Genomic DNA, 23,564 nt, shown 5'->3' with positions numbered 1-23,564 from the left:
TTAAATTATTTTAAAAATACTTAAAAAAACACAAAAACAAATAGGATAATACTCATAAATTCATAACCATAGTCATCACCTAGTTTGTCATATATTCAATTTTTGGGGGGAAAAAACCAATAAATGACCGGTCAAAGGCGCATCATCTTAACCAAGTCACCCACGCGGCGCACGCTAGCGTCAAGTCCACGTTTAAGCAGTGATGGCCCTATGGCCTATAAAATGATACATCCCTTCGTGAAGGTTCCTGTGAACCCCTTGCCTCGCTGTACAACGCACATACACAGGCATTGCCGGCAAAGCTCCCTCCACCTTCCCAAATTTTTATTTTTTCAGAGGATTAAACGAGAGCGCAAGACAAAGAAATCTTTCCTTCTCTAACGTCGTCGTTCCCATTCTTTAATTGATCGTTTTTGCATTTAAAAAATAATGGCGGATCAGTGCATGCCAGGATGGATCTTAGCTACTCTGTTTGGTCTCTCTGCTATCTATTATTTGGTAACCAAGAAAAAGGAACAGAGAGCTAATAAGGATTTGTTGGAGGCGAGAAGCGAGTCCGTTAATAGCATAGCCACCACCAGTGGAGAATGCAGATCCAGTAATGTTTCCGATGTCGACGTTATCATTGTCGGCGCCGGTGTTGCTGGCGCCGCTCTCGCTCATACTCTTGGCAAGGTATTTTCTTTTCTTTTGCTGCATCTTCTCGGCAATCAAACGGAGAAAAACGAACTTTTATTTTATTTTTCGTTGGATAATCGATTATTCCAAACTCTTGGTTTTTTTATTGTTTATTTGGCTAATTTTATATAAAAGAAAAAAAAATGAAAAAGAAAACGCACCTCAAATGATCAATAAATCTTTCTAATTGAATGAAGAGTTTTTGAGGGCCGAGGGGAAGAATTGATTAATTTATTGAATTATACGACACAGAATGCCGCGTACAGGATTTGATGATTCTTATGTGTTTATTTTTGAATTTATACAATCTATGTTCTTTAGATTTTACACTTTTTTTTTTAATGGAGGCCAGCCCTTCATATTTCCATTAAACACATAGATAAAAGTAAAACATATATATTTGCAGACTTGTGAAAGTAAGGCATCTTCGTTAAACGCGTGCTTTACCAAGATGAATAAGTAGCTGTTGTTATTATTATTATTATTATTTTTGAACTTTCATAGAGTTGGTTGAGAATTGATAATAAGATGAATTAAAGCGGGGACCATACCAACTTGGAGAGATGACCTGTCTTTTATGTTCTGTCTTATGGATCAAAGTGTATAATTATGTGATAACTGGCCTTCGGGAGGCCAAGCGGGTGTGTATGAACTTGTTCTGATAATCAGAGGATCTGTCATCTTTCAATTAATTAGTTGTTAGATGCTATATTTTTGTTTCCTTCTAATTATTAGCTAGTGGAATGAGAAATTGACTGCACAAATGAAATTCATGTTGTTACCACCCCCAAATTGTGGGTCTAGAAATGAAAATTATCTTTCTATATTTTAGTTGATCTCTATTTATTCATAAGGATTTAAATCATGTTCATGATTCTAATACATTGCTACTGGTAATATTCTGTAATAATTATAGAAATTGTGCTATAAAGTTATTAAAACCGAGGGCCTACTGTATTTTGTTTCTTTTGCCTCTGTTATCCCGATTAGTTTGCATCATGATTTGGCAGACTCTCATATTGAATTGAATTTACATGGGATCGTTTCTTTTAGAAGGAATATATATATCTTGACTGCAAGTCATTTCAATAGAAAATCCAATGTATATCTTAAAATGCAGGATGGACGTCAAGTGCATGTCATTGAAAGAGACTTGACTGAGCCTGATAGGATTGTGGGTGAATTTCTACAGCCAGGGGGTTACCTTAAGTTAATTGAATTGGGACTTGAAGGTGTGTGACTATGAATTCTGCTACTACCTGCTAAATTTTGTAATGCCCCAAGTTTGTATTAATCGATGTCATTTGTGGCCACTCAATAATGGGAGAACTTAGTTGCTAATAGAACCCCTATCTTGTTTCTCGCTGCAGATTGTGTGGAGAAAATTGATGCTCAGAGGGTGTTTGGTTATGCACTTTTCAAGGATGGAAAACATACTCGACTCTCTTATCCTTTGGAAAAGTTCCACTCAAATGTAGCTGGAAGGAGCTTTCACAATGGGCGTTTCATACAGAGAATGCGGGACAAAGCTGCGTCCCTCCCCAAGTATGTCTTTTCTTCCATTGTAAATCTATGCATGTGGCTATGTCCTTTGAAAATTTAAATGGTTCTTAAAATGATTCAAGAAAATGGTTTCTAAGTGTTTGTGTATTATTCTTTTCATTGTACCTGCACATTTTTAAGATGGTTGACATCCTCAGGTACGCAGTGAGTGTCCATGGTCATCTGATTGTCTGCTGTGCGCATGTTGTAATTCTTGGACACTGCTCTTGATAATATATTTTATGCCAGTTTAACATGCCATCATAGTATCTAGAAGCATCTCTTTATGTTCATTGGTAGTTATATTTTTGTTTTCGATTTTACTAGTGTACAATTGGAGCAAGGAACTGTCATATCTCTACTTGAAGATAAAGGGACTATTAGAGGCGTGCAGTACAAAACAAAAGATGGGCAAGAGCTGAAGGCATTTGCACCTCTGACAATTGTTTGTGATGGCTGTTTCTCAAACCTGCGCCGCTCCCTTTGCAACCCTAAGGTTAGAACCTTTGATATTTGTTGGATAGTAGCAGTGTAGCAATTCTAATATCAAGTCTAAGACGACCAATCCCATAGAAATAGTCTCGCCACTTGCTTATTACAAAATGAAGTTCTTTCTAGAAAATTAAAATGCATGTCAAATTATCTTGTGCAGGTGGATGTGCCCTCTTGTTTTGTTGGCATGGTCCTGGAGAATTGCCAGCTTCCATGTGCAAATCATGCTCATGTTATCTTAGGGGATCCGTCTCCGATTTTGATGTATCCTATTAGCAGTACCGAGGTCCGCTGTCTGGTTGATGTACCTGGTCAGAAGGTTCCTTCCATTTCAAGTGGTGAAATGGCAAAATATTTGAAGACTGTGGTGGCACCTCAGGTATATAGTAATCTTCCATGCATCCTCAGCTGCTTGTTTGGCCTTTACTAATCCCTATTTATGTTTGGCGTGGTGATTTCTTCAGCTGACTTTCTGACATTTCTGTTGGCAGCTTCCCCCAGAAGTTTATGATGCCTTTCTAGCTGCTGTTGATAAAGGAAATATAAGGACAATGCCAAACAGAAGCATGCCAGCTGCTCCTTATCCTACTCCTGGTGCATTGTTGATGGGTGATGCATTCAACATGCGTCATCCTCTTACCGGGGGAGGAATGACTGTTGCATTGTCTGACATTGTTGTTTTACGGAATCTTCTCAGGCCTTTGTGCAACCTTAATGATGCACCTACACTCTGCAAATATCTTGAATCTTTCTACACCTTGCGCAAGGTGATTTGTATATCTGGTGTTATGCTTGTCTGTTTTTTTTCTGTTCACTTGCTGGTTTTGTAGATGTTGGAATACCTTTTGAATGATACTAGGATTTAATCTAAAAGTCAACACACTGTCTCCGAACTTGGAGTTAGAGACAGCTTTTAGCAGAGCATTTTTTATGATGAAGATGATGCCTTCATAGTACTGCAGTTAAACTCAGATTTATCCCATGTTTTTGCAGCCTGTAGCATCCACAATCAATACACTGGCAGGTGCCCTCTACAAGGTTTTTTGTGCTTCACCTGATCAAGCAATGAAGGAAATGCGTCAGGCGTGCTTTGATTATTTAAGTCTTGGAGGCGTTTTTTCAGCAGGACCCGTGTCTTTGCTCTCAGGCTTAAACCCCCGTCCGTTGAGCTTGGTTGCCCACTTCTTTGCGGTTGCTATATACGGGGTTGGGCGTTTGTTACTGCCATTCCCTTCACCTAAACGCATCTGGATTGGAGCTAGATTGATTTCAGTGCGTATCTACCCCTCCCTCTCTATGGGCTTTCCATTGCCATTTCAGTCTATTTACCAAGATTAATATCCCACTTTCATGCACATTTTTCTTCCTGAACACTGAAAGATCAAGTCCCTTTTTGGCAGGGTGCATCAGGAATCATCTTCCCCATCATTAGGGCAGAAGGAGTTAGACAGATGTTCTTCCCTGCAACTGTTCCAGCATATTATAGAGCTCCTCCAGTCAAGTGAGATTGATTCGGCAAGATGTGGAGATAGCGTAAGCCACTTCTGTTCCCACTCCTTCCCTTGTTGAAAGTCGTCTGGGTGAGGGTGAATGCTTCGAAGAATAACTGTGCATTATTATAGATTTTTGTTGCTAGGATGTTCATAAAACTTCAACTCTGACCAATTAGGGAACGTTTGGGAACGCGGTTCAACCTGCGTTCCCAAAAAATTTGAAATTTTTTTTTTTTGCTAAAATTTAATATGATTTGTACGTTTTGGATCGTTTTGATGTGCTGATGTCAAAAATGATTTTTAAAAAATAAAAAAACATCATTGGCATGTATTTTGACACGAAAAGTTATTTGAAAAGCACCCGTAACCACACTGTCAAACAAGCTTTAAATATAATATGAATTATACAACAAATAACTGCTTCATGTTTTGTTTCATATTTTACAAGACATGTCCCATGAAACATCATATTCTCTAAACAATAATTTTGGAGGAAAGATTTAATCATTTTCAATTTTTTCAATTGCTATATTTATATTTATTTTTTAATAGGAGTATAAACATAAAATAAATTGGTTTATAAACATAAACTAAATATTTTATTCTCAATGTTATATTTATAAACATAAAATAAATACTTTTAAAAAATAATCTTTTTAATTGTTATTTGAAATGTACTTGCCCATTGTATTTTTTTTGAAGTACTTTATTTTATTTTAAGAATATATATTTTGTTAAATATAAGTCAATACATGCTAAAGATATTAACTAGCTAGATAGCTTGCGAGGTTAATTTTTTTCTGAAATAAAAAAATATTCATGTGACACAAGTGTTTTTAAATAATCAAGAAAAATCTAAGACTTAGATAGTTCAATAAGCTCGGTCCCATCAATAAACAAAGCAAATAAAAGAAATTTATAATAATTAACAATAAAAAAAATAAGTTACTAATACTATACTTGAAATAAAAAAAAAGAAAAGTTTATTGGAGACTTATTTTCGCTTCTCTGTGGATACCGTTTTATAACTAGAAAATGTTTTGGCTAACAGAGAATGTTTTAACATCATTGTGAAAGGCTACATAAATACAACAAAAAAGGTTGCATGCGTTGTTAGAGCGATGATCCTGAAAGCAAACCAAATAGAAGAACAACGACTGAAAGCAAACCAAATAAAATACTATAAAACGAGCATCTCATATTTACTATGAAGTTGGCACAGGATACCTGTGATTTTGGAGTCGTATTCTGCTGGCTCGTTTCTGAATTATCTGGCGTTGATCCATTCCCCTTGTTGAGTAAAAGCCCTTCATTGTCTACTTCACTTCTTGATGGAAGGAAAGCATGAAAGAGTATGCAGACTTGAAGCTATCTTTGTTATCCATGATGCCATGCCTAATTCTTGTGGGTACAACAATAGCAGATTTCTCAACCGGAGAAAATACTGCTTTGGCATTCTCTATCGGTAGTATTGGTTGCTTTTTATATTTGTTGCTGCAGCAAAGGTCTATAGATGGATTGCCAGCTTCATCAATTCCCAGCAATACAAGTGGGGAATCAATCGCCTATTTGGAGGACTTAAGGGTCAATATCAAGCTTGGCATTGAGTTTCGGTATAATTATAAATTATAATTTTAAATAAAATAAAATTAAATAAATTAAATAATTTAATTTATTATCAATTCAATAATTATTACTAACAATTTATTATGATCTTTTAAATATTAACAAAGTCATTAAATATTAATAAAGTCATAAGTGATTTGACCTAATCTTTCAATAATTAATTTCTCAGTGTAATTATTACCTCTTCATTAAAAAAGTTTTGATTTAGATATTATAGCATGAAATATTTTTAATTTGTTAAATCATTTTAGTTCTCAATACTATAATCATTGATTCTTTGAATAAAAACTAGAATTTTTTTAAAATCTCATTTCATCTCGGTCAAGGATTTCACAATCAATACTATTTGAAAGAAAATTAAACATTTTTTTTAATTCATCTAGGGTGATGAATATTCTCTCGATTACTCAAATATGTTCATATAATTTATGTTATACTCAATATTAACCCGTTTGTTATTCTTGATTATAATATATGGTCAGGATCAAAACATAACATTTTTTATATAAAATAACTTAGCAATCTCAAGTTTAAAAATCACTTACTATCACGTCAACCTTTTTAAAAAACATAGGTGATCTCTTCATATGGAATTCTCTTGTGGATTAATTCAGTTAGATATCATCTGATAAACACCTGTATATTAATTTCAAGTATCCGTTGCACCTCAATTTATAAAAGCAGTTGCTTCCTTTCATAAAAGAATTAACATAATATATATCGGTCTTAACAGCTCTAATTAATATCTAGTCTTAATAGAATATTGACATAAATATTTAGAAATAATTAGTTGACCACAAAATCATTATTCTAGATTCATTAATTAAATATAAATAAATATTAAAGATAAAAAAAAATATTTATTAATAATAAATATAAATATATAGGTTTGTGGTCAAAATCAATTGATAAGGTAGATAATTTCAGGAATTACATACAAAAGGTTGTGCACAACACATGAATTGCTTGCCTTGTTAATATCTAGCCCCTAAAAAAAAAAAAAAACTATTTGCTTACCTCTCCACACAACCTCCTATCAATATAATATCAAATTCTCACAACAAAATTAAGTTGTTGTTAGATTCATTTTCCCCAAGTATACATATGTAGGAACATTTTGCATTGAGTCTACGCTGCTCCCCTACCAGTGTCAGGCAGTTTAAAATTTAGTGTTCTTTCTTTCTTGCTTAATGGCCTCGTAGGATATCATCACCTCTTTGAACTTTGCCTCGGAAGCCTCTGCAACAAATCACAAAACACAACTTTAAGTTCCACTTCAAAGCTGTGGCATCACAGTACAAGATCATAGTTAGTAATCAAAAACAAAAGCCAGCCTTTATTATCTTGGTTCTGATCTGGGTGAAACTCCTTTGCCTTGGTTCTGAATGCTGTCTGCATGTATAAAAGAAATACATTTAGAATTGCAGGAATCCCAGAAGAACACAATAAACCCAGTTATAAGATGAAGCTCTTGAATTGAAACACTAAAACACAGGACAGGCCAAAGAAACCAAGTGGAATTGAGTATTGTATACATGATCCACTATATTCAGCCCCTAACATTTTCCAAGTTTTCAAGTAACAAGTTTCATCAGGAGCTCAAGTCAGCTTTACAGATTTGAAAACATGAAGACATGGACGATACACAAATTAGAAAACACAGATAAGATGCGAATGACAATCGTCAAATCTGGTCACCGAACATAGATTTCAAAGAGATGATAGTAATCACAAGTAATACCTTAATCTCAGCTTCAGTATATGGTGCTGTTCTAGACCTGTCACAAAAAAACCAGGGACAATCTGTCAATCCCAACTGCTAACGGTAAAGTCCAGATAACTGAGAAAATCTCATGATTAAAAAAAATAAAACACTCAATTATATTGTATCATATTCCAAACACCTCTTAAATTCATCCTAAAGCTAAATTTCAATCTCCACAAATCAAGACAGCTATACCACTTGACTGAACCATCCACATTAGATTCTGATAATTACCTGTCAAGTCCCAAAACTGAGTAGTGATGTGATAATGGATAGCTTCCACTGTCCCTTGGAGTTCTCCTGAAGTTAGTCCTCTGGTCTCTGAAAGCTGAATCAGTCTTCCAATACCAATCATCACGCTGAAAATGTTGATGATCTGCACCCGGACCATTTTCCCTCCACCTCTCGTAGTCTCTTTTGAACTTGTTTCTTTCACGGTTAAACACGCTTTGCATACGCCTTATACGCTCCTGCAAACAAAAATACAACATTAGCACATCATAATTGCATGCAAATACAATCAAGGAAAAGAGCCTGCTAGACACCTCAAAATCAGAGCAAGATAATTGATATTTGACAGCTTCAGAGAAAGAACTAGGCTTATCACTGTGATATGGCGCGTATAAAGAAATTCAACCTACATGATTTATAAACAAAATTGAAATGGACCCAACAGAAAGAGAGAGAGAGAGTAATAAGATGACAAGATTTCTTAGGTCTAGAAGATCTAGAAGTTTTGCTGGTAAAGAGAACCATGCTAGGCCATATACAAAGACCACCTTTCAGTTTCTATCATCTGAGTCCAATCTTGAGGCATAAAAACAAAGTTTTGAAAGACACAGATCAACTGGGCAATGCAAAGCAGGAAAAGACAAAGAACATTTTTCCTGAACTATGCAACTATAAGATAACCCACCAAAAAGAAAAAAAAGTGGTTTAGCCAGAAGTAGCCCAACTTGCTAAGAATTCGTACCTGGATTTCCAGCTAAGAACAAGCTTATTCAAGCTATTATGCATCTAAACTAGCATTATAGATTTCTGACTTCAAACTGCATAAGGAGTGGTACTCCAATTGAACAGTCTTGAAAACCTTGCTTCTAAGAAGAGTCACCTTGCGGATGCAATTAAATGACTGAAAGTGAACAAATAAGAGCAGCATAAACGCCACAGCGACGTGCTAGAACTACCTTGACGGATAACTGTGTACTCTAAACCCAACTGTTATTCTTAGAAGTAACGACGATTTAGTTTCACAATATCATGGAAAGCAATCTAAAACATACAGGGTAATATCTGCAGGTACACACAGAGAAACCAAATAACCAAAAACTGATATAGCATGTTCTGCAGGGTTCCATAAATATAACTAATATGACATCCAGAAGGAAAGATTCACAAGAAAAAAGCTCACCACTCTCTCCATTTCCTCTTCATGTGCTTCCTGCATTCGACGATTATAATTTTTCCACGCTTCCTCCTGAAAATATGTCCGGAATGACTTGCTAGTTCCAGATCCTCCTTTCCACATTGATTGAGACCTGCTTAACTAATCAGGTACAATTACAGACATGATCAGGTGGGGCATTGGCATGCATAGACAAGAAAAAATTTGCAGTGAAATTCTCAATTTTTAATTTAAAAAACTTCACCTTTTTTAGCAGACTAAACGCTCAGAATCAATCACTTTTTTTTTTTAGACAACATTACATCGATAAGACCGAGTTTTCCTACACAAAAACCTTTCGCTAAATCTTCACAGCTACAAAATAAATAAATAAATAAAGATTGTTCTTGTGCGTTCAGTTTGCCCAAAAAGAAAGTCGAATTTAAGTGGACGACATAGGAAAGCGGTGCATTTATACTTGCAATAGTCTACCTCTGCATACAGCTCATCCACAGTCCGCCGCAGCTGCCTGACCTGCCATGCCAAATCAATCTACTTTCTCAGAATCTAAAGAACCAATTTTTATGTGTTATCCATTCCTCAATTACTAAAACATTTTCCAGAATTTCATAAATTATACATATCTAATAATTTTACTTATCTACCACATGAAATGAAACACGACTCACAGCGTAAGTGGTGGCAGTGGCCCCAATCAGGCCGAAGATGACAACTCCCCAAAGCTTCATGTCTTCGGATTTTCCTTGATAGGGTGGTGGCGGTGGCATGTTTGTAGACGACGGCCAGGGATTATCCTTACTCTGATTAATCTTCTCGCCTCCCATTTTTATTGTATTGAGATTCAAAAGCCAACAAATTCCTCAGCAATTTCAATCGATTGAATTCTAAACCCTAGAAGCATACTAGTTTTAGGGTCTAGGGCAGAGTGCTAATGTAGCGTAATTACCTTCGAAAATCATAGAAAACACTCTCTCATGTGGATTTCTACAGTGCAATGTTTGGGCATGTGATCTTTATGGGTGATCGGTTGATGTTGGCTGGTGGATTTGTTCTTTCTCGAGAGTCATTGCTTGGTTTCAAATCATTCATCTTTTTTTAAAACAAAATCAAATAAACATCTATACCCTTCAAAAGAAATAAACAAAGTCAACAAATACAAAATTGATACGATGGTCAAACAATTACGCCTTGGATAAACTTGTTATGACCCATCCTAGTAACCCCATTGCAGGTTATTAATTATAATGTTATTTCTTCTCTGAAAAATAAATTCTCCGATGGCTTCAAATCCCCGGAGGTGCCATATATAACGAAATACACGCACACACAATAAGGTAGAGTTGCATGGATTATCCCATGTTACTCTTTTTTTTTTCTTTTTTTTTCATATCCTTTTGTTCACAATTTAATTTTTCTCCATTATTTCAGTATGTGTATTCTTCTTTTATATCCATCCATTTGCTAGACGAAGGTATCAACTATTTTGCCATCTTATGCAATATAAAATCTCCTCTTATTTTGCTATGCCGTGCTACCAGCAATGTTTTTTTTTTTTGCGAGGTAAATTTAAATAATTTCTCTTTATGTCCTAAGATCTAAGATCATTATTATTTTACTAATAAGATTAACTATTATTTTACTAGTTACTTTTGAGTATTATAAAATTACTTAAAAGCATGTGGAGTTAAATTATAATCTTTATCTATTATTTTTATAATATTCTAGAAACAAATACAAAAATTATATTCAATATAGCTAAGGCAGACATGGCTAGTATGAATAAATTATGTATTAGAAAAAAAAAAAAAAGCACTATCCCATCTAATACGAACTAAGTCATATCCAAATTTAGCCCTAAAATATCTATTGACTGGTTTTGCAAGATCAGATATATTTCTTAAACCGTATATCGGAACAAGCTGAAATTTTACATGAAGATACTAGACACATGAAACTATATTTTGAAAACATTTCAGGAAAATAAAGTTCAAGAACATATTATTTCATAGGGTTGAAATTACTAGACAAATCTAGTCAAATCTATCAGAATAGACCTTTAGGTACTATTTGGGATATATTTGGAGCTGCATGTGAAATTTTGTTGCAATTCAAGTTGAGCTGGAAATTAGACATCTCAAAAATTTCAACCATACATAGTAGGCCCGATAATTCATTCAGATGAGAAAGAACGACGTGTTTGAAGTCAGGACTGAAAATCTGCTAAGAATGTGCGAAATTCAGGCTACAAGGAGAAATTTTGGCATGAAGACTTTGATTTTATTATCCTATTTTATTTATTTATTTATTTTTGAATAATTATTTTTAATTTGGATTTATTCTAACCCATTAAACATTGTTTAGGGGTTTATTTCGTTGTTGGATTAATGTTAGTTGATTACTAGTTTAGGCCTATTGGCTTGCAACCCAAAAGGGGTCCATTAGGGTTAGTTAGAGAAGACTTTATTATGTTTCTTTAGCTGCAAATTTCAGCAGCAAGTTGGAGAATAAATATGAGTTTTGTTTTTGTTTGTTTGTGACAAAACAATCTTTCTTTGCAAGGATAAAGATTGTACACTGACTTATAGAAGATTAATTGGATTTGTGGCGGTATTCGCATACTTAAGGTTCTTACATGCATTGTTATCTCTAGGTCTAAGTCTTTTTCCAATATCTTTGGTTCTTAGGTATAGGGTTACCTCTGGGTTAAGGTTCTATCGAACATGATTTTTGGATTTTTAGGTTGTTATCTACTTTGTTGAGGGTTGCTTGACTACGAGATCAAGAGGTTTGCATCATTTGATATCAAAGCTAGGCTTAAAAAATCAGGTTATATCCTTTATTTTCTTTGTGTTAGTTTCAGCTTCCTCGGCTTTCGTTGTATTTTATTAGATTTTATTATTTTATGTCTAGAGCTTAGTAGTTTGCATCTTGGGTTATAAAAAAAGGATCTTATTTTAGTTTGTTGTTTTCTCAAAATATATCAATAGCATAAAAAGTATAAAAAAAAAACATCCAAAAGTCACTTTTATCGAATCTACCACAATACACAAACAAAGGAGAATTTGGACCAAACCAATTCAGCTCCTAAGTGCACCCCATATAAAATCTGAGCTCATTTAGAGATCGTTTGCTATAGTAACCAAGGTCGGGATTAAAATTTGTCGTACTAGGTTAGATTTTTATAGGAAGGGAATGTCAGGTAAAATAAATTCAGAAAATTCTTGAATTTTTATACTGGGTTTTAAGGTTCTAATTACATCCTATATAAAACTTAAGGTTGTTTGGAGTTCATTAGCTATAGAAACTAAATTCAAGATTGGAACTTGTCATAACAAGTCTAATTCGTGTTATTAATTTAAACATGTTTTGTTGTTGTCATTTTTCAATTATGACAGCATAATAACATCATAATTGATATATTTAAGTGCCATTTTAATTTTTTTATATAACATTTTTATCTTTTTTCTTTCACGTCTTAAAAAACATCTATTTTTAAAACATCTATTTTTCGTATAAATTCGTTTGTTACTGGTGAAATTGTAATCGTAGTTTTGTCTTTGCTTGTTTTCATATTTTTCTTGCTTCTTGAGTCATATACACATATTTGGATATGTTGTTAAGGTTGTTATATTTGGTCTTGATTTCAATTCCACAAGATTCAAAGAAAAGTGAGACAAGAGGAAAAAGGTGTAGCGAACATATTTAAGTGAAATGCAAGAGGAGTGTAAACGCATGAGGAAGTGAGTCAGGAATATATATTTCTTGTCAACTAACCAATTTTCATATTAAAAGATATCGAAGGCAAGCAATAACATGGCACCACAGAGAGGAGACAATGAAATTGTAACTCAATTATGCATTATGAATCAACGGATGGATCAGATGGCCAATGAATTTGGAGATAGGTTGGAGAGGCAACATGTTAATGATCACGGTAGGGTTAAAATTAGGCCTGAGCGAAGAGAATTTAATGTTAGAATGGTTGTTAGGCAAGTTAACACTAATGTGGATAAGTTTGTGGCTGATAATGCGGACATCCGTGATTTGGATTTTAAAGATGTGTCATGAGACATGAGGAACATTTTAAGCAGCATCGAAATTGTTAGTTTGTAGGGAAAAAATATGGTGACAATTTTGGTCAGAGGAGTAATTATAGGTACCAGGACCATAATGTTAAGTTAGGTGGAGGTTTGGGTACAATTAAGCTGAAAATACTGGCTTTTCAAAGGAAGAATAATCTAAAAGTTTATTTAGAATGGGAAAAGGTAGAGTGAATTTTTTAGTGTTATAGTTATCCAGAGCCCAAGAAAGTCAAACTTGTTGTGATTGCTTTTACTGACTATGTCATTGTGTGGTGGAATCAATTAGTGACAACCCGCAAGAGAAATTATGAGAGACAAGTTAATACTTGGGATAAGATGAAATCCCTTATAAGGAGGAGAATTTTTCCTAGCCATTATTAAAGAGAATTGTATCAAAGGTTGTAGAGTTCGAGTCAATGTATAAAGAGTGTATATGAGTACTTCAAGAAGATGAAACTTATTATGATTCGAGATAATATTGAGAAAGATATGAAGGCTACTATGACTAGATTCATGAATGGCCTTAATCATGATATAGCTCATATTATAGAGTTGTATCATTAAATGGAGTTGGAGGAGATGATGCATATGGTTGTGAAGGTGGAGAAATAGTTTAAATGGAAGGGTACCATTTGGCAAAGCGAACCATTAGGCCTTTCAAAACCTTGGAAACCCAATTGTAAGGCTAACACTAGGGATGGTCCATCACAATAAAATAAGGAGAGCAAGACTGAATACCCTAGACAGAAGAAAGACACCTCGGTCATTGTTAAAGGTAACAATGTTACTTTTACTTCTCGTAACCATGACATTAAATGCTTTTGTTGTTTGGGTTTTGGTCATATTGCTTCATAGTGTCCAAACAAAAGAGTTATGATTATGAAAGCTAAAAATAAGGTTAAGACCAATTGGAAGGATGAAGAGTAAAAGATGTCACCATTAGAGGATGCTGATGATATTTGTGTTGAGTATCCAGTTGATGGAGAGGCACTTGTGGTGAGAATAACACTGAATATGCATGTCAATGTGGATGATTCAGAAGGTCATAGGTAACATATTCCACACAAGATGCCATGTTTATAATAAGATATGTAGCTTAATTATAGATGGTGGTAGTTGCACTAATATAGCTAGTGCTGAATTGGTGAGAAAGTTGAACTTGTACACTACTAAACACCACATATCTTATAAATTACAGTGGTTGAATGATGATGGTGAAGTTAAAGAGAATAAGTAGGTATTGGTTGTTTTTTTTTATTGGTAAATATTGTGATGATGTGTTATGTGATGTTGTGCCAATGCAAGTTACACTAATGTAGCTAGTACTGAATTGGTGAGAAAGTTGAACTTATACACTACCAAACATCTCATACCTTATAAATTACAGTGGTTGAATGATGGTAGTGAAGTAAAAGTGAATAAGTAGGTTTTGGTTGCTTTTTCTATTGGTAAATATTGTGATGAGGTGTTATAAATTACAATGGTTGAATGATGTTGGTGAAGTAAAAGTGAATAAACAGGTTTTGGTAGCTTTTTCTATTGGTAAATATTGTAATGAGGTGTTATAAATTACAATGGTTGAATGATGTTGGTGAAGTAAAAGTGAATAAACAGGTTTTGGTAGCTTTTTCTATTGGTAAATATTGTGATGAGGTGTTATATAATGTTGTGCCAATATAAATTAGTCACTTGTTACTTGGTAGATCATGACATTATAGTAGGAGAGTTATGCATGATGGAGTGAAAAATAGATATTTCTTTGAGATGAATGAAAAACCTATAACTCTTATATCTTTGACACCTAATTAAATATACGAGGAGTAACCAAAATTGAAGAAGGAGAAGATGGTTGAAAAAGAGAGCTTATATATCAAGGGGACCTTCTTTCCTAAAAGGTTCTTATTGGTGTTAATAATGATGTTATTCTTCAGCTTGATACTAATTTGTTGACCTTAGAAGATGTTTTTCATGATACATATTTGAGGTTGAATCTTTTTAAGGAAGGGGAGGATAAAACGAACCAAGTCAGGTTCGAATTTGGCACTAAGATGTCTATTGATTAATTTTGCAAGATCAGCATATCTCTCAAACCATACATCGGAACAAGCTGAAATTGTACATGGAGATACTAGACACATAAAAATTTATCTTAGTAAATTTTTAGGTCAAATAGGGTCTGGGAACATATTATTTTAGAGGGTCGAAGTTACTAGATAAATCTTATCAAATCTGTCATATTGGACCTATGTTAGTTGATTACTAGTTTAGGTCCATTAGTTTGCAACCCAAAAAGGGTCCATTAGGATTAGTTAAAGGATACTATATTATGTTTCTTTAAATGCAAAATTTTGCAGCAAGTTGGAGAATAAATGTGAGTTTTTCTTTTGTCTGTTTATGGTAAAATAATTTTTCTTTGCAGGGATAAATATCGTACATTGACTTATTGAAGATTAACTAGCTTTGTGGTATTATTCGCATACTTAGGGTTCTTAGATACAAGGTTATCTCTGGATTTAAGTCTTTTTCCAATACCTTTGGTTCTTAGGTATAGGGTTACCTCTGGGTCAAGGTTCTATCAAACCTGATTTTTAGATTTTTGGGTTGTTATCTACTTTATTGAGAGTTGCTTGACTACGTGATCAAGAGGTTTGCATCAATTCCTCATAAATTCATGTAAGATAACCACCAACCTATTATATAGATTGTCATGACGTGCATTGTGTCGAATGACGGAGTTGCCTCCTGGAATTAAAGGAAGTTTTGGGTTTAATCATAAAGTTATGATTATAGAGTTCATGAGTCGCCATCTAATATTATGGTCACTAGGAACCTAATGATCTGCGAGAGTCTGGGTAAGGGGATTGGTTGTGCAAGGAGAAGATGCATTGCCCCCAGTACACCCTACCTAAGGTAAGTTGCATTGTTGATTTATTGTTTTTTCAGGTCATGTTTCTATTTGTTGGTCTCATCTAAATTACAAGGCAGATTTCTCTTTGTGAGGAAGTCTCTACCTTATTGGATTAAATCCCAACCATTCTAAGGCTCAAATTTAACATCACATTTATTTTTTATTTTATATCTTTAATACATGAGGGTATATTTTACAATATAATTTTATACTCTCAAATATTAAAGCCTACAACTAAATCTTGATGCTCTGAATAACAAACTAATTGTTATGGGATTTTTGGTATTTTGGACAAACTCTGATGCCTAATCATAAACTAGTTACGATATCCATTTTGCATTTTTAAAACATGATAAAAATGCGATTTTATCCTTTTTAGAAAATATGCATGAAAAACCTTTAGGATTTGGCCCTATACATGAAAACAAAATATATTTTTTTTGTTTTTAAAATGAAAGTTTATTTTTGAATTTTTCTTTATTTGTTTTGAAATTTCATAGAAAAATCATATTTTTATACTGGGTCTGTATCTTATAGTATAAGTCTACGACCTGATATTAGATAAAATTGTTGGAAAAATATGCAAGGAACCCACAAATAACTTTAAAATGGTCCTAAAATTTATTAGTTTTTTTTTGGATGGGCTGTTTGGGCCCAAGGCCCAAGCCCAACTCGACCGAGTTGGGTTGGGCCAATTAAAGACCCAACAATCTCTTCTCTTTTTTAAATGGGCTGGACACATGGCTGGGCCTAAATGGGTTCAGCCCGTTTACGTTATATGGTCACTACCCCATCCTATTGACCATGTTAATTATCGTTTGTTGTAGAACAAATTCACGTTATGCATGCAGATGATAATAATATGAGGGAAGAGAAAAGAAAGTTATCTGATGTAAAGGTGGTCTAGCCTTTTTGCTGGCAACGTGGGTGATTTGGCCAAGGGAGGAGCTGATGGGGTAGTGTTCTCCACTGAAGCAAGAGATGAAGTTGTAAGGGTGTTGGGCTGTTGTTGGTCACGATGTAGAGATTGAAGTTGCTGGAGTTCACGGTGGAGGAGTTGGTTGAAGTTGCGGTGGAAAGGGAGAAGAACAAGGTTGGCAGATAAAAATACTATGAAAATGCTAGTTTTTTGCTCACTTTTCACTTTGATTTCTTCTTCTTTAATGCCCGAAATTCACCCCTTATTTATAGGAGCTGAAAGAGGGACATCTTGTTTTTTATTGGGGATAAATCTTGAACCTTGATTTAAACGGGAAGGATCACAACCGTTAGCCCAAAGTCGTCATCATAAGTTGCGAAATTTGGCTGCTAAAGGTTTATCGCGTCAACCTTTTTGGGGCACCGTCGCGACGGCTATAACGGCAACCAGCCAGCAAGAATTATGCTGGGGTGTAGTATGGTGTCAGGCCATTAGAGTGGTGTCTTGTTTGTCCTGTTTAGTTGAGAGATGAGGCATCCCTTGAAAAGTAGTCACTCAAGCAACCTTTCACGTTCAAAAGATTAAAGATAATGAACAATAGCCAGACGACAAGTCGTCTGGTATCCTTTTTTTTTTTTTGTGTTTCTGTGTTGGTCAAAACCTACTGTTTCATTTAAACGAAATGATGTCGTTTTGACATCTTTAGAGTTTTAATTAAGGATTTTATTAAAATTCAATTTAGTCCTTTAGTTTTTGATTTTTTTTAATTGCATCCTTAATTGACTTCAAACTTTTAATTTTATGTAATTTTACCCTTGTCAAACTCCAATATCAACTATAAATTTCAGCGTCTTTTCATTTTGGTATTGGTTTTAGATTTATGCAAATTGATCCTCAATTGACCATTAAACTTTTAATTTGCTTCAATTTCATCCATGTTTTCAACCAAATTGAGTTTTTGAAGTTTAACGTCTTTTTCTAAAAGGTCCTCTTCAGCTGTGAATTTCTTCAATTTACCCATAATTGACCGTAAACTTTAATTTTCTTGCAATTTTGTCCCTGATTTCAATCAATTGACCTTGTAAAATTTGAGTTTGGTCCTCTAAAATTCCAATCTTTTTTATTAAGCCTAAATTGGGCTCCCAAACTTAATTTTCACCAATTACATCCCTAATAAAATTAATTTAACTCATTACAAGTATAATTAAGTCTATGAATTTAATTTTTATGCAAATTCATCCAATAATAATTTAATTTAATCTTAAATCTGCATTGTCTTTTCAGTCTTGGGTACAATGATATATGATTAGGCTCAGAATTTCATCAAAAACTCCAGCTTGATTCTTCTACATATTTGAAATCCTCGGTCCTCTTGTTAGTATTACTTTTATTTTATTATTTTTTGTTTTTATTATTTTTTTAAAGGAAAAAAGTAAATTTGAGAGTGAAAACCAAAAATGAGTTTTTGGGAGAAAAAGCTCATGGATGCAATATATAATCTTCAAATTGCATAAATAATTTGGTGATCCCCACTCACTAACAATTTAAATCCAATTTAACGTGCCTAAAAAATTCGGTACTACCCAGTAAAAACTAAGTAATGGGATGTGGAAAAAGAGAAAGCTACCCTCTCCTACGCAAATTAAAACCTTAACAGATCAAAGCTTGAATGATGCCCGAAATAATAAAAAAAATCACACCATGGCAGCTATTAATATAACCTGGTCTGTTTGAACATATCATGGGTACCAACAAAAACAAACATCTGGCACATGTATTCTGTTAGCTTGGTAAACCCTACAAGAGAGAGCTTCATACATGCTCAAATTCATTCCCAATGAAACAGGCAAAAATCAACAAACATCACCAGCAAAAGTCTCAGTTCTTAGTCGGAAAATATACATATATCTGTGATTCTAGCACGTAATCTTCTTCCAAAAAAATTGAAGAACGAACAGTTAGGAGCTTAAACCTATACAACAGAAGAATTTTCTTGACTATTTTTGTTTTCTTTCAATATGAAAGTCAACTTGAACCACTTGATTTTCTTTGTTAGGTGGAATCAATGCCTTGTTATCTCTCTTCAACATTCAGAGCTCTGGTTTCAAATGCCCTGCTGAAAGCATTAGTATCTACAGGTCAGGAAAATGGAAACAAAAGTTTGTTTAGTTGAGATTATAAGAACTGCTGATTACCATTTGGTCCTAAACTGTCAACAGCTGAACTGGAATCAAATCCCATTTGGAAAAAGCTCTGGAGCTCGTTATCTAATACAGCCTACACATATCGAAACAATTCCAAGGATAAGTTTCTGATGAGCAATTGATTCTGCAGAGCATTTGCAAAGATCCTTCACTTACATGATGTGCTGGAGAAAATTGTGGATTGGAATTTAGAATGACTGGTATGCCAGGTTGAAAAATCCCATGTGAATACTGGTGCGAATTTATCCCAGGACTGAATCCTAGAATAGCTGCATTGCCACCACGTGAATGAAGGATCTGGATGGAAGGGAATCCTATTAGACTTTATTCAAAGAAACATATATGAAAATTGTGTTGAAATTCTTTCACCACATAAACCTTGCTTACATCTTTAGATTGAATCTTCTCAACATCATTGTACAGTTCTGGATTTACAGTTGCTAGTTTCATTGACAAAAACTGCAATAGCAGGCAACATATCAGTGACTTATAGGCATGTGGAAGCACAAATGGCTTCAGTAATTTTAAATTTATCATGTAGAACTCCTGGTGTTTACATCTTTCAATCTAGTATACTTTGCAGATGTCATTCTTGTAAAAAAGAAGCTAGAGCTGATTCTCATCTATTTGATTACAGGAATCACAGATTATAAATCACTGTCCTTCATGGGCAATATATCCCATGCACCTCAGTTAGACTGCAGAAATAGTATGACCTTTTGCAGAGCCTAAAAAACATATACTTTTCATTTATTCTGCTTCCACCAGCTCTGAAGGTGCATTATTGTGTTTTTCTAGAGGTTAGAGCTAAGCTCCATTTCAAACTAGCAAGCTTATGATGTGGCTAGTGAACATGATGAACACAAATCCACATGACAATTTCATAGACGATAATCTCAATCTTAGAATAGCATACCTCAACCTGCTGTTGCAGTGATTGCACATAGTTGATGATCTCATCAAGCATCACCGCCTTGCCAGTAATCTAAAACAATGATCAACACCAAACTAATCAGCATCCTGTTTTTTTTTTTAAATCAAATAAATAATTTCCATTAAAAAAGGCAGACCACATTTAAGTACCTTATTGCATCCTGGAACAAGTTCTTGTAGCATTCTCATCCGCTCACTAATCTTTTCTCTTCTCACCTGCAAAAAGACTTCTATGTTCAATATGAAAATGCGCCAGGTCATTTTCTGATTGTTAACACTCAATAATGAGAAGGTACCCTCTCTGCAAGGCTGTGGCTATTGGTAGCTTGACCCCTTCTGGCTCTTACGTGAATGTAATCATCTTTAGGAGCTTCCCCACTTTGAGGATTGTCTTTAGCTTGTTTAGCTACCTGTTTGCCACGCAAATTAGCACTACAGTTTTGTTCAATTTTTTGTTTCTTCTCATCCAGTTCTTTTGCAATATCAGAACTCTCTCCAGAAGGATCCTTTTGAAACTCTCCTTCAGCATTCTATATTCAACAACAAAAGATTCCAGATTTCACAAACTTGGAAACACACAATTACAATGCTGCAGAATCTTTAACATGCTAAATTAAAAGAGTAGACCTAATTCAAATTACCTTGTTTGGATCAAAAGGAGAATTGGACTCGGCCACTAGTCTTCTTCTCTTTCCATTTGGTAAGGCTCCTATAGTTGTCTCTTCGGATAATTGCTGATCTTCCTCACGTTGTGCACCATGTGCAGTGCTCTCATTGTTTGCCTCCTTGTAATTTGGAGGGCACCCAGCATTAACAATCTGGCCACACTCAGTTAGGCCAACAGAGCCAACCATTTCTGAGAAATTCCCACTTCCAAAGCCAGGAAACTTTGGCACCAGCTCAACAAAGCCTGAATCAGATGGGTAATGAACAAGGTGGCAGGTGTTACTAATTCCTGGGTTTTCCATTACAATTGGGAAAGGAGAATTGGAAAATTCACTTTGAGACCCTGTTGATGAACCACCAAAATTCCCAAGCTGGCTAAGTGAAACAACTGGATCCCAAGCAGAAACATAGAAGGGGTTAGTGTTCATTCCTGAAGATGGACATTTCATAACACTCTCAACTCTATTTTGATATCCCAAATCACCATTGTTATCACCGCTACCATCCATGTCCTGGGACTCAAAAGCAAAACCCCCAAAGCCTAAAGAATAACCTATATATGTGATTGAGGAGAAACCCCAAAGCAACAGTCAGCGAAGACTAGTGCTAAATCTATCAATGTATATAACAGAAGGAACTATATATGTGGTCATATCTTGGAGGACTCAGCAAGGAACAAGTAACCTTGGCAGCTTTATAAAACTGTGAGGGTGCTATAAAGTAAAAGAAACCCCACGCAGCAGCATTCCATAGACAAAGTGAAAAAAGAGATATCCAATGTAACATGCGTAAAATCTACCCAGCACCAGCTACATACTTCAATATTTGAAAGAACCCTACGATCAAGTCTTCTCTAATTTGCAAGAGAAAAAAATTGGAAAATGCTTCCTACAGACAACAAAGTGAACCTTTCAGAGCATAAAGTAGACACAGACAAACAATGGCATTAGCTAACAAACAGCTCATCAAAAGGAAAGCAGATTCCCTTTTTTTCACTTTAGTTGGACTAGAAAAAAAATTTCACCTTCTCCACACATTTAAGCACCAATACATTGATCTTGTTACCCTTGAATCTCTTCAATTAAGACCTAAATTCAAGATGATCACCACAAAACTTGAAGCAATGAACTCGGAATAAGCAAAATGGTATCTTGAGAAAGTCCTAAAAAGGAAAAGACAACAAGTTCCAAGTTTTGAGAATTAAAGACCAAACAACCCCAAGAACCCAGAAAAGGTACGCTTTCAGACACCCTTTCGCAATATTCTCAGATGGGTGTCCAGAGAAGAATCAATTTCTGCTTGAATCATGCAAGAACTGAAATTAACTGATTTTCATTCACGGTCTCCTAAATGGGTGATTTGAGAGTACCCTGAAGAGCATCCAATGCTTCTTCAAATAGACAAGAAAAAACCAAAATTCACCAAATGGGCACTTCTCCAGTCAGTAAAAGAAGCATCAAATTACAACCTTATTTATAGATCACAGCAATGTAGAGACCTGCGAAGCTATAGAAACGGAGAGTGTGAAAACAAAAGTAAAAGAGAGAGGGGAGTCTCTTGGGTTACCTGCTCGAGTTTAACAGGTGACAAGTACGATTTTAAAAGAATAAAGTTACTAACTACTGCCCAACTGCTCTTGCTGCTAAATTATTACAGAACCTGGTCCAAACCATTTTCCTGTTTTTCAATGGTTGGTAACCTTAAAAAAAATCATTAATGATAAAATGAAAAATTAGTTTTAAAGAAAGGAAAGTAATTTAAAAAAAACACTTTCCAAAACTTTAAAAAAATTTGAAATGACTAAATACTTTTTTATTTATTTTTTATTTAAAATAATTTATAAAATTAATTTTTTTTCAATTTCATTATTTTTTTAATTTTTTATCTATCATATTTGATTTTTATTTTTTATTATTATTTATTTTATTTAAAATAATATATAAAATTAGATTTTTTTTTCAATTTCATCTTCTTTCAACATTTTCATCTTTCAAATTTTATCTCTATTTTTTAGTAAACTTCAAAAAAAAAAATAATAAAAAGTTATTTTCCAGCTTATTTTTTATTACATAACTAACACTAAAAATTATTTTCCAACTTATTTTTTTTATTTTGTCAATCATAAAAAATATCTCACTTTTCAACAATTCACTTTGCATTAAAACAAAAAAAACACTTTCCAAAACTTAAAAAAAATTGAAATGACTAAATTTTTGTTTGTTTGTTTTATTTATAAATAATTTATAAATTAATTTTTTTTCAATTTCATCCTTTTTTAATTTTTTATCTATCAGATTTGATCTTTATTTTTTATTGCTATTTATTTTATTTAAAATAATATATAAAATTAGATTTTTCTAATAAACTTGAAAAAAAATAAAGCATGAAAAATTATTTTCCAGCTTATTTTTTATGGTATAGCCAACACCGAAAAATATTTTCCAACTCATTTCTTTTGATATTGTCAAACATGAAAAAAAAAAACTCATTTTTTAATAATTCACTTTCCATGAAAACTATATTTTCAAAAAAAATTATTTTCCTATAAATAAACATGGCTTAGAAATAGGAAAGATAATTTAATCCGAATGGATGTCGACCCGAATGAATGACTATTTTTTGGACTCGATAGATAATGAATAAGGTATGGATATTGTCAAATCCGACTTAAAACCCGTCCAAACCATGTATATTAACTATTTATTTTTTATTGATTAATAAATAATAATAAATAATGGACCCAAAATCCAATAGATAATTTATTGATATCTATATTTTTTACCTGATTCATAATAAGTAAGATATGAATATCAAGAAATTTGATTCATAGATACTCTATCTTATGTATAAT

At 33.9% G+C, this 23,564-nt stretch overlaps 3 protein-coding genes across 6 annotated transcripts; 1 reads left to right on the top strand and 2 right to left on the bottom strand.

Annotated features, from left to right (window-relative positions):
* Window positions 1-230: 230 nt before the first annotated feature.
* On the top strand, window positions 231-4,245 carry LOC18099572 (squalene monooxygenase SE1-like). The gene is made up of 8 exons (XM_052453423.1): window positions 231-675; window positions 1,799-1,910; window positions 2,049-2,223; window positions 2,548-2,716; window positions 2,873-3,091; window positions 3,204-3,479; window positions 3,706-3,984; window positions 4,113-4,245. The coding sequence occupies exons 1-8, from the start codon at window positions 430-432 to the stop codon at window positions 4,215-4,217; spliced, it is 1,581 nt and encodes a 526-aa protein (XP_052309383.1). The 5' UTR covers window positions 231-429; the 3' UTR covers window positions 4,218-4,245.
* A 2,474-nt stretch (window positions 4,246-6,719) lies between these two features.
* Window positions 6,720-10,298, bottom strand: LOC7489770 (uncharacterized). 2 transcript variants are annotated; one of them, XM_002306470.4, is made up of 7 exons: window positions 9,670-10,289; window positions 9,473-9,514; window positions 9,008-9,142; window positions 7,831-8,066; window positions 7,573-7,609; window positions 7,166-7,223; window positions 6,720-7,070 (listed from the first exon to the last, which is right to left on the bottom strand). In XM_002306470.4, the coding sequence occupies exons 1-7, from the start codon at window positions 9,823-9,825 to the stop codon at window positions 6,991-6,993; spliced, it is 744 nt and encodes a 247-aa protein (XP_002306506.2). In that variant the 5' UTR covers window positions 9,826-10,289; the 3' UTR covers window positions 6,720-6,990. The 2 variants fall into 2 exon arrangements, with proteins under 2 accessions (XP_002306506.2, XP_024456368.1); XM_024600600.2 differs by lacking the exon at window positions 9,473-9,514 and having other exon boundaries at window positions 9,670-10,298.
* An 8,358-nt stretch (window positions 10,299-18,656) lies between these two features.
* LOC7489769 (transcription factor bHLH74) lies at window positions 18,657-22,311 on the bottom strand. Of its 3 annotated transcripts, none has more exons than XM_024602374.2 (8): window positions 20,689-22,311; window positions 20,344-20,577; window positions 20,198-20,263; window positions 20,031-20,099; window positions 19,502-19,573; window positions 19,271-19,411; window positions 19,106-19,187; window positions 18,657-19,008 (listed from the first exon to the last, which is right to left on the bottom strand). In XM_024602374.2, the coding sequence occupies exons 1-8, from the start codon at window positions 21,220-21,222 to the stop codon at window positions 19,001-19,003; spliced, it is 1,206 nt and encodes a 401-aa protein (XP_024458142.1). In that variant the 5' UTR covers window positions 21,223-22,311; the 3' UTR covers window positions 18,657-19,000. The 3 variants fall into 3 exon arrangements, with proteins under 3 accessions (XP_024458142.1, XP_024458141.1, XP_002306505.1); XM_024602373.2 differs by having other exon boundaries at window positions 18,657-19,023; window positions 20,689-22,310; XM_002306469.4 differs by having other exon boundaries at window positions 18,657-19,026; window positions 20,689-22,309.
* Between the last annotated feature and the right edge of the window lie 1,253 nt (window positions 22,312-23,564).

Source organism: Populus trichocarpa, chromosome 5 (genome assembly GCF_000002775.5).
Source record: "Populus trichocarpa isolate Nisqually-1 chromosome 5, P.trichocarpa_v4.1, whole genome shotgun sequence".
NCBI classification, from domain to species: domain Eukaryota; kingdom Viridiplantae; phylum Streptophyta; class Magnoliopsida; order Malpighiales; family Salicaceae; genus Populus; species Populus trichocarpa.
Note: the sequence above shows the minus strand (reverse complement) of the source record. Positions and strands in the feature narration are given on the sequence as shown.

What these genes read in the sequence shown, in the direction of transcription:
- LOC18099572 (XM_052453423.1), top strand. Translation starts at nt 430, where the DNA reads ATGGCGGATCAGTGCATGCCAGGATGGATCTTAGCTACTCTGTTTGGT. An exon ending in AGACTGTGGTGGCACCTCAG is followed by an intron (nt 3,092 to 3,203) that starts GTATATAGTAAT and finishes TTCTGTTGGCAG; the next exon opens with CTTCCCCCAGAAGTTTATGA. An exon ending in CTTTCTACACCTTGCGCAAG is followed by an intron (nt 3,480 to 3,705) that starts GTGATTTGTATA and finishes ATGTTTTTGCAG; the next exon opens with CCTGTAGCATCCACAATCAA.
- LOC7489770 (XM_002306470.4), bottom strand. Translation starts at nt 9,825, where the DNA reads ATGGGAGGCGAGAAGATTAATCAGAGTAAGGATAATCCCTGGCCGTCG. An exon ending in ATACTGAAGCTGAGATTAAG is followed by an intron (nt 7,224 to 7,572) that starts GTATTACTTGTG and finishes TTATACATGCAG; the next exon opens with ACAGCATTCAGAACCAAGGC. An exon ending in TCAGAACCAAGATAATAAAG is followed by an intron (nt 7,071 to 7,165) that starts GCTGGCTTTTGT and finishes GATTTGTTGCAG; the next exon opens with AGGCTTCCGAGGCAAAGTTC.
- LOC7489769 (XM_002306469.4), bottom strand. Translation starts at nt 21,222, where the DNA reads ATGGATGGTAGCGGTGATAACAATGGTGATTTGGGATATCAAAATAGA. An exon ending in TTGTTCCAGGATGCAATAAG is followed by an intron (nt 20,100 to 20,197) that starts GTACTTAAATGT and finishes TCATTGTTTTAG; the next exon opens with ATTACTGGCAAGGCGGTGAT. An exon ending in TGACAGTTTAGGACCAAATG is followed by an intron (nt 19,027 to 19,105) that starts GTAATCAGCAGT and finishes TAATGCTTTCAG; the next exon opens with CAGGGCATTTGAAACCAGAG.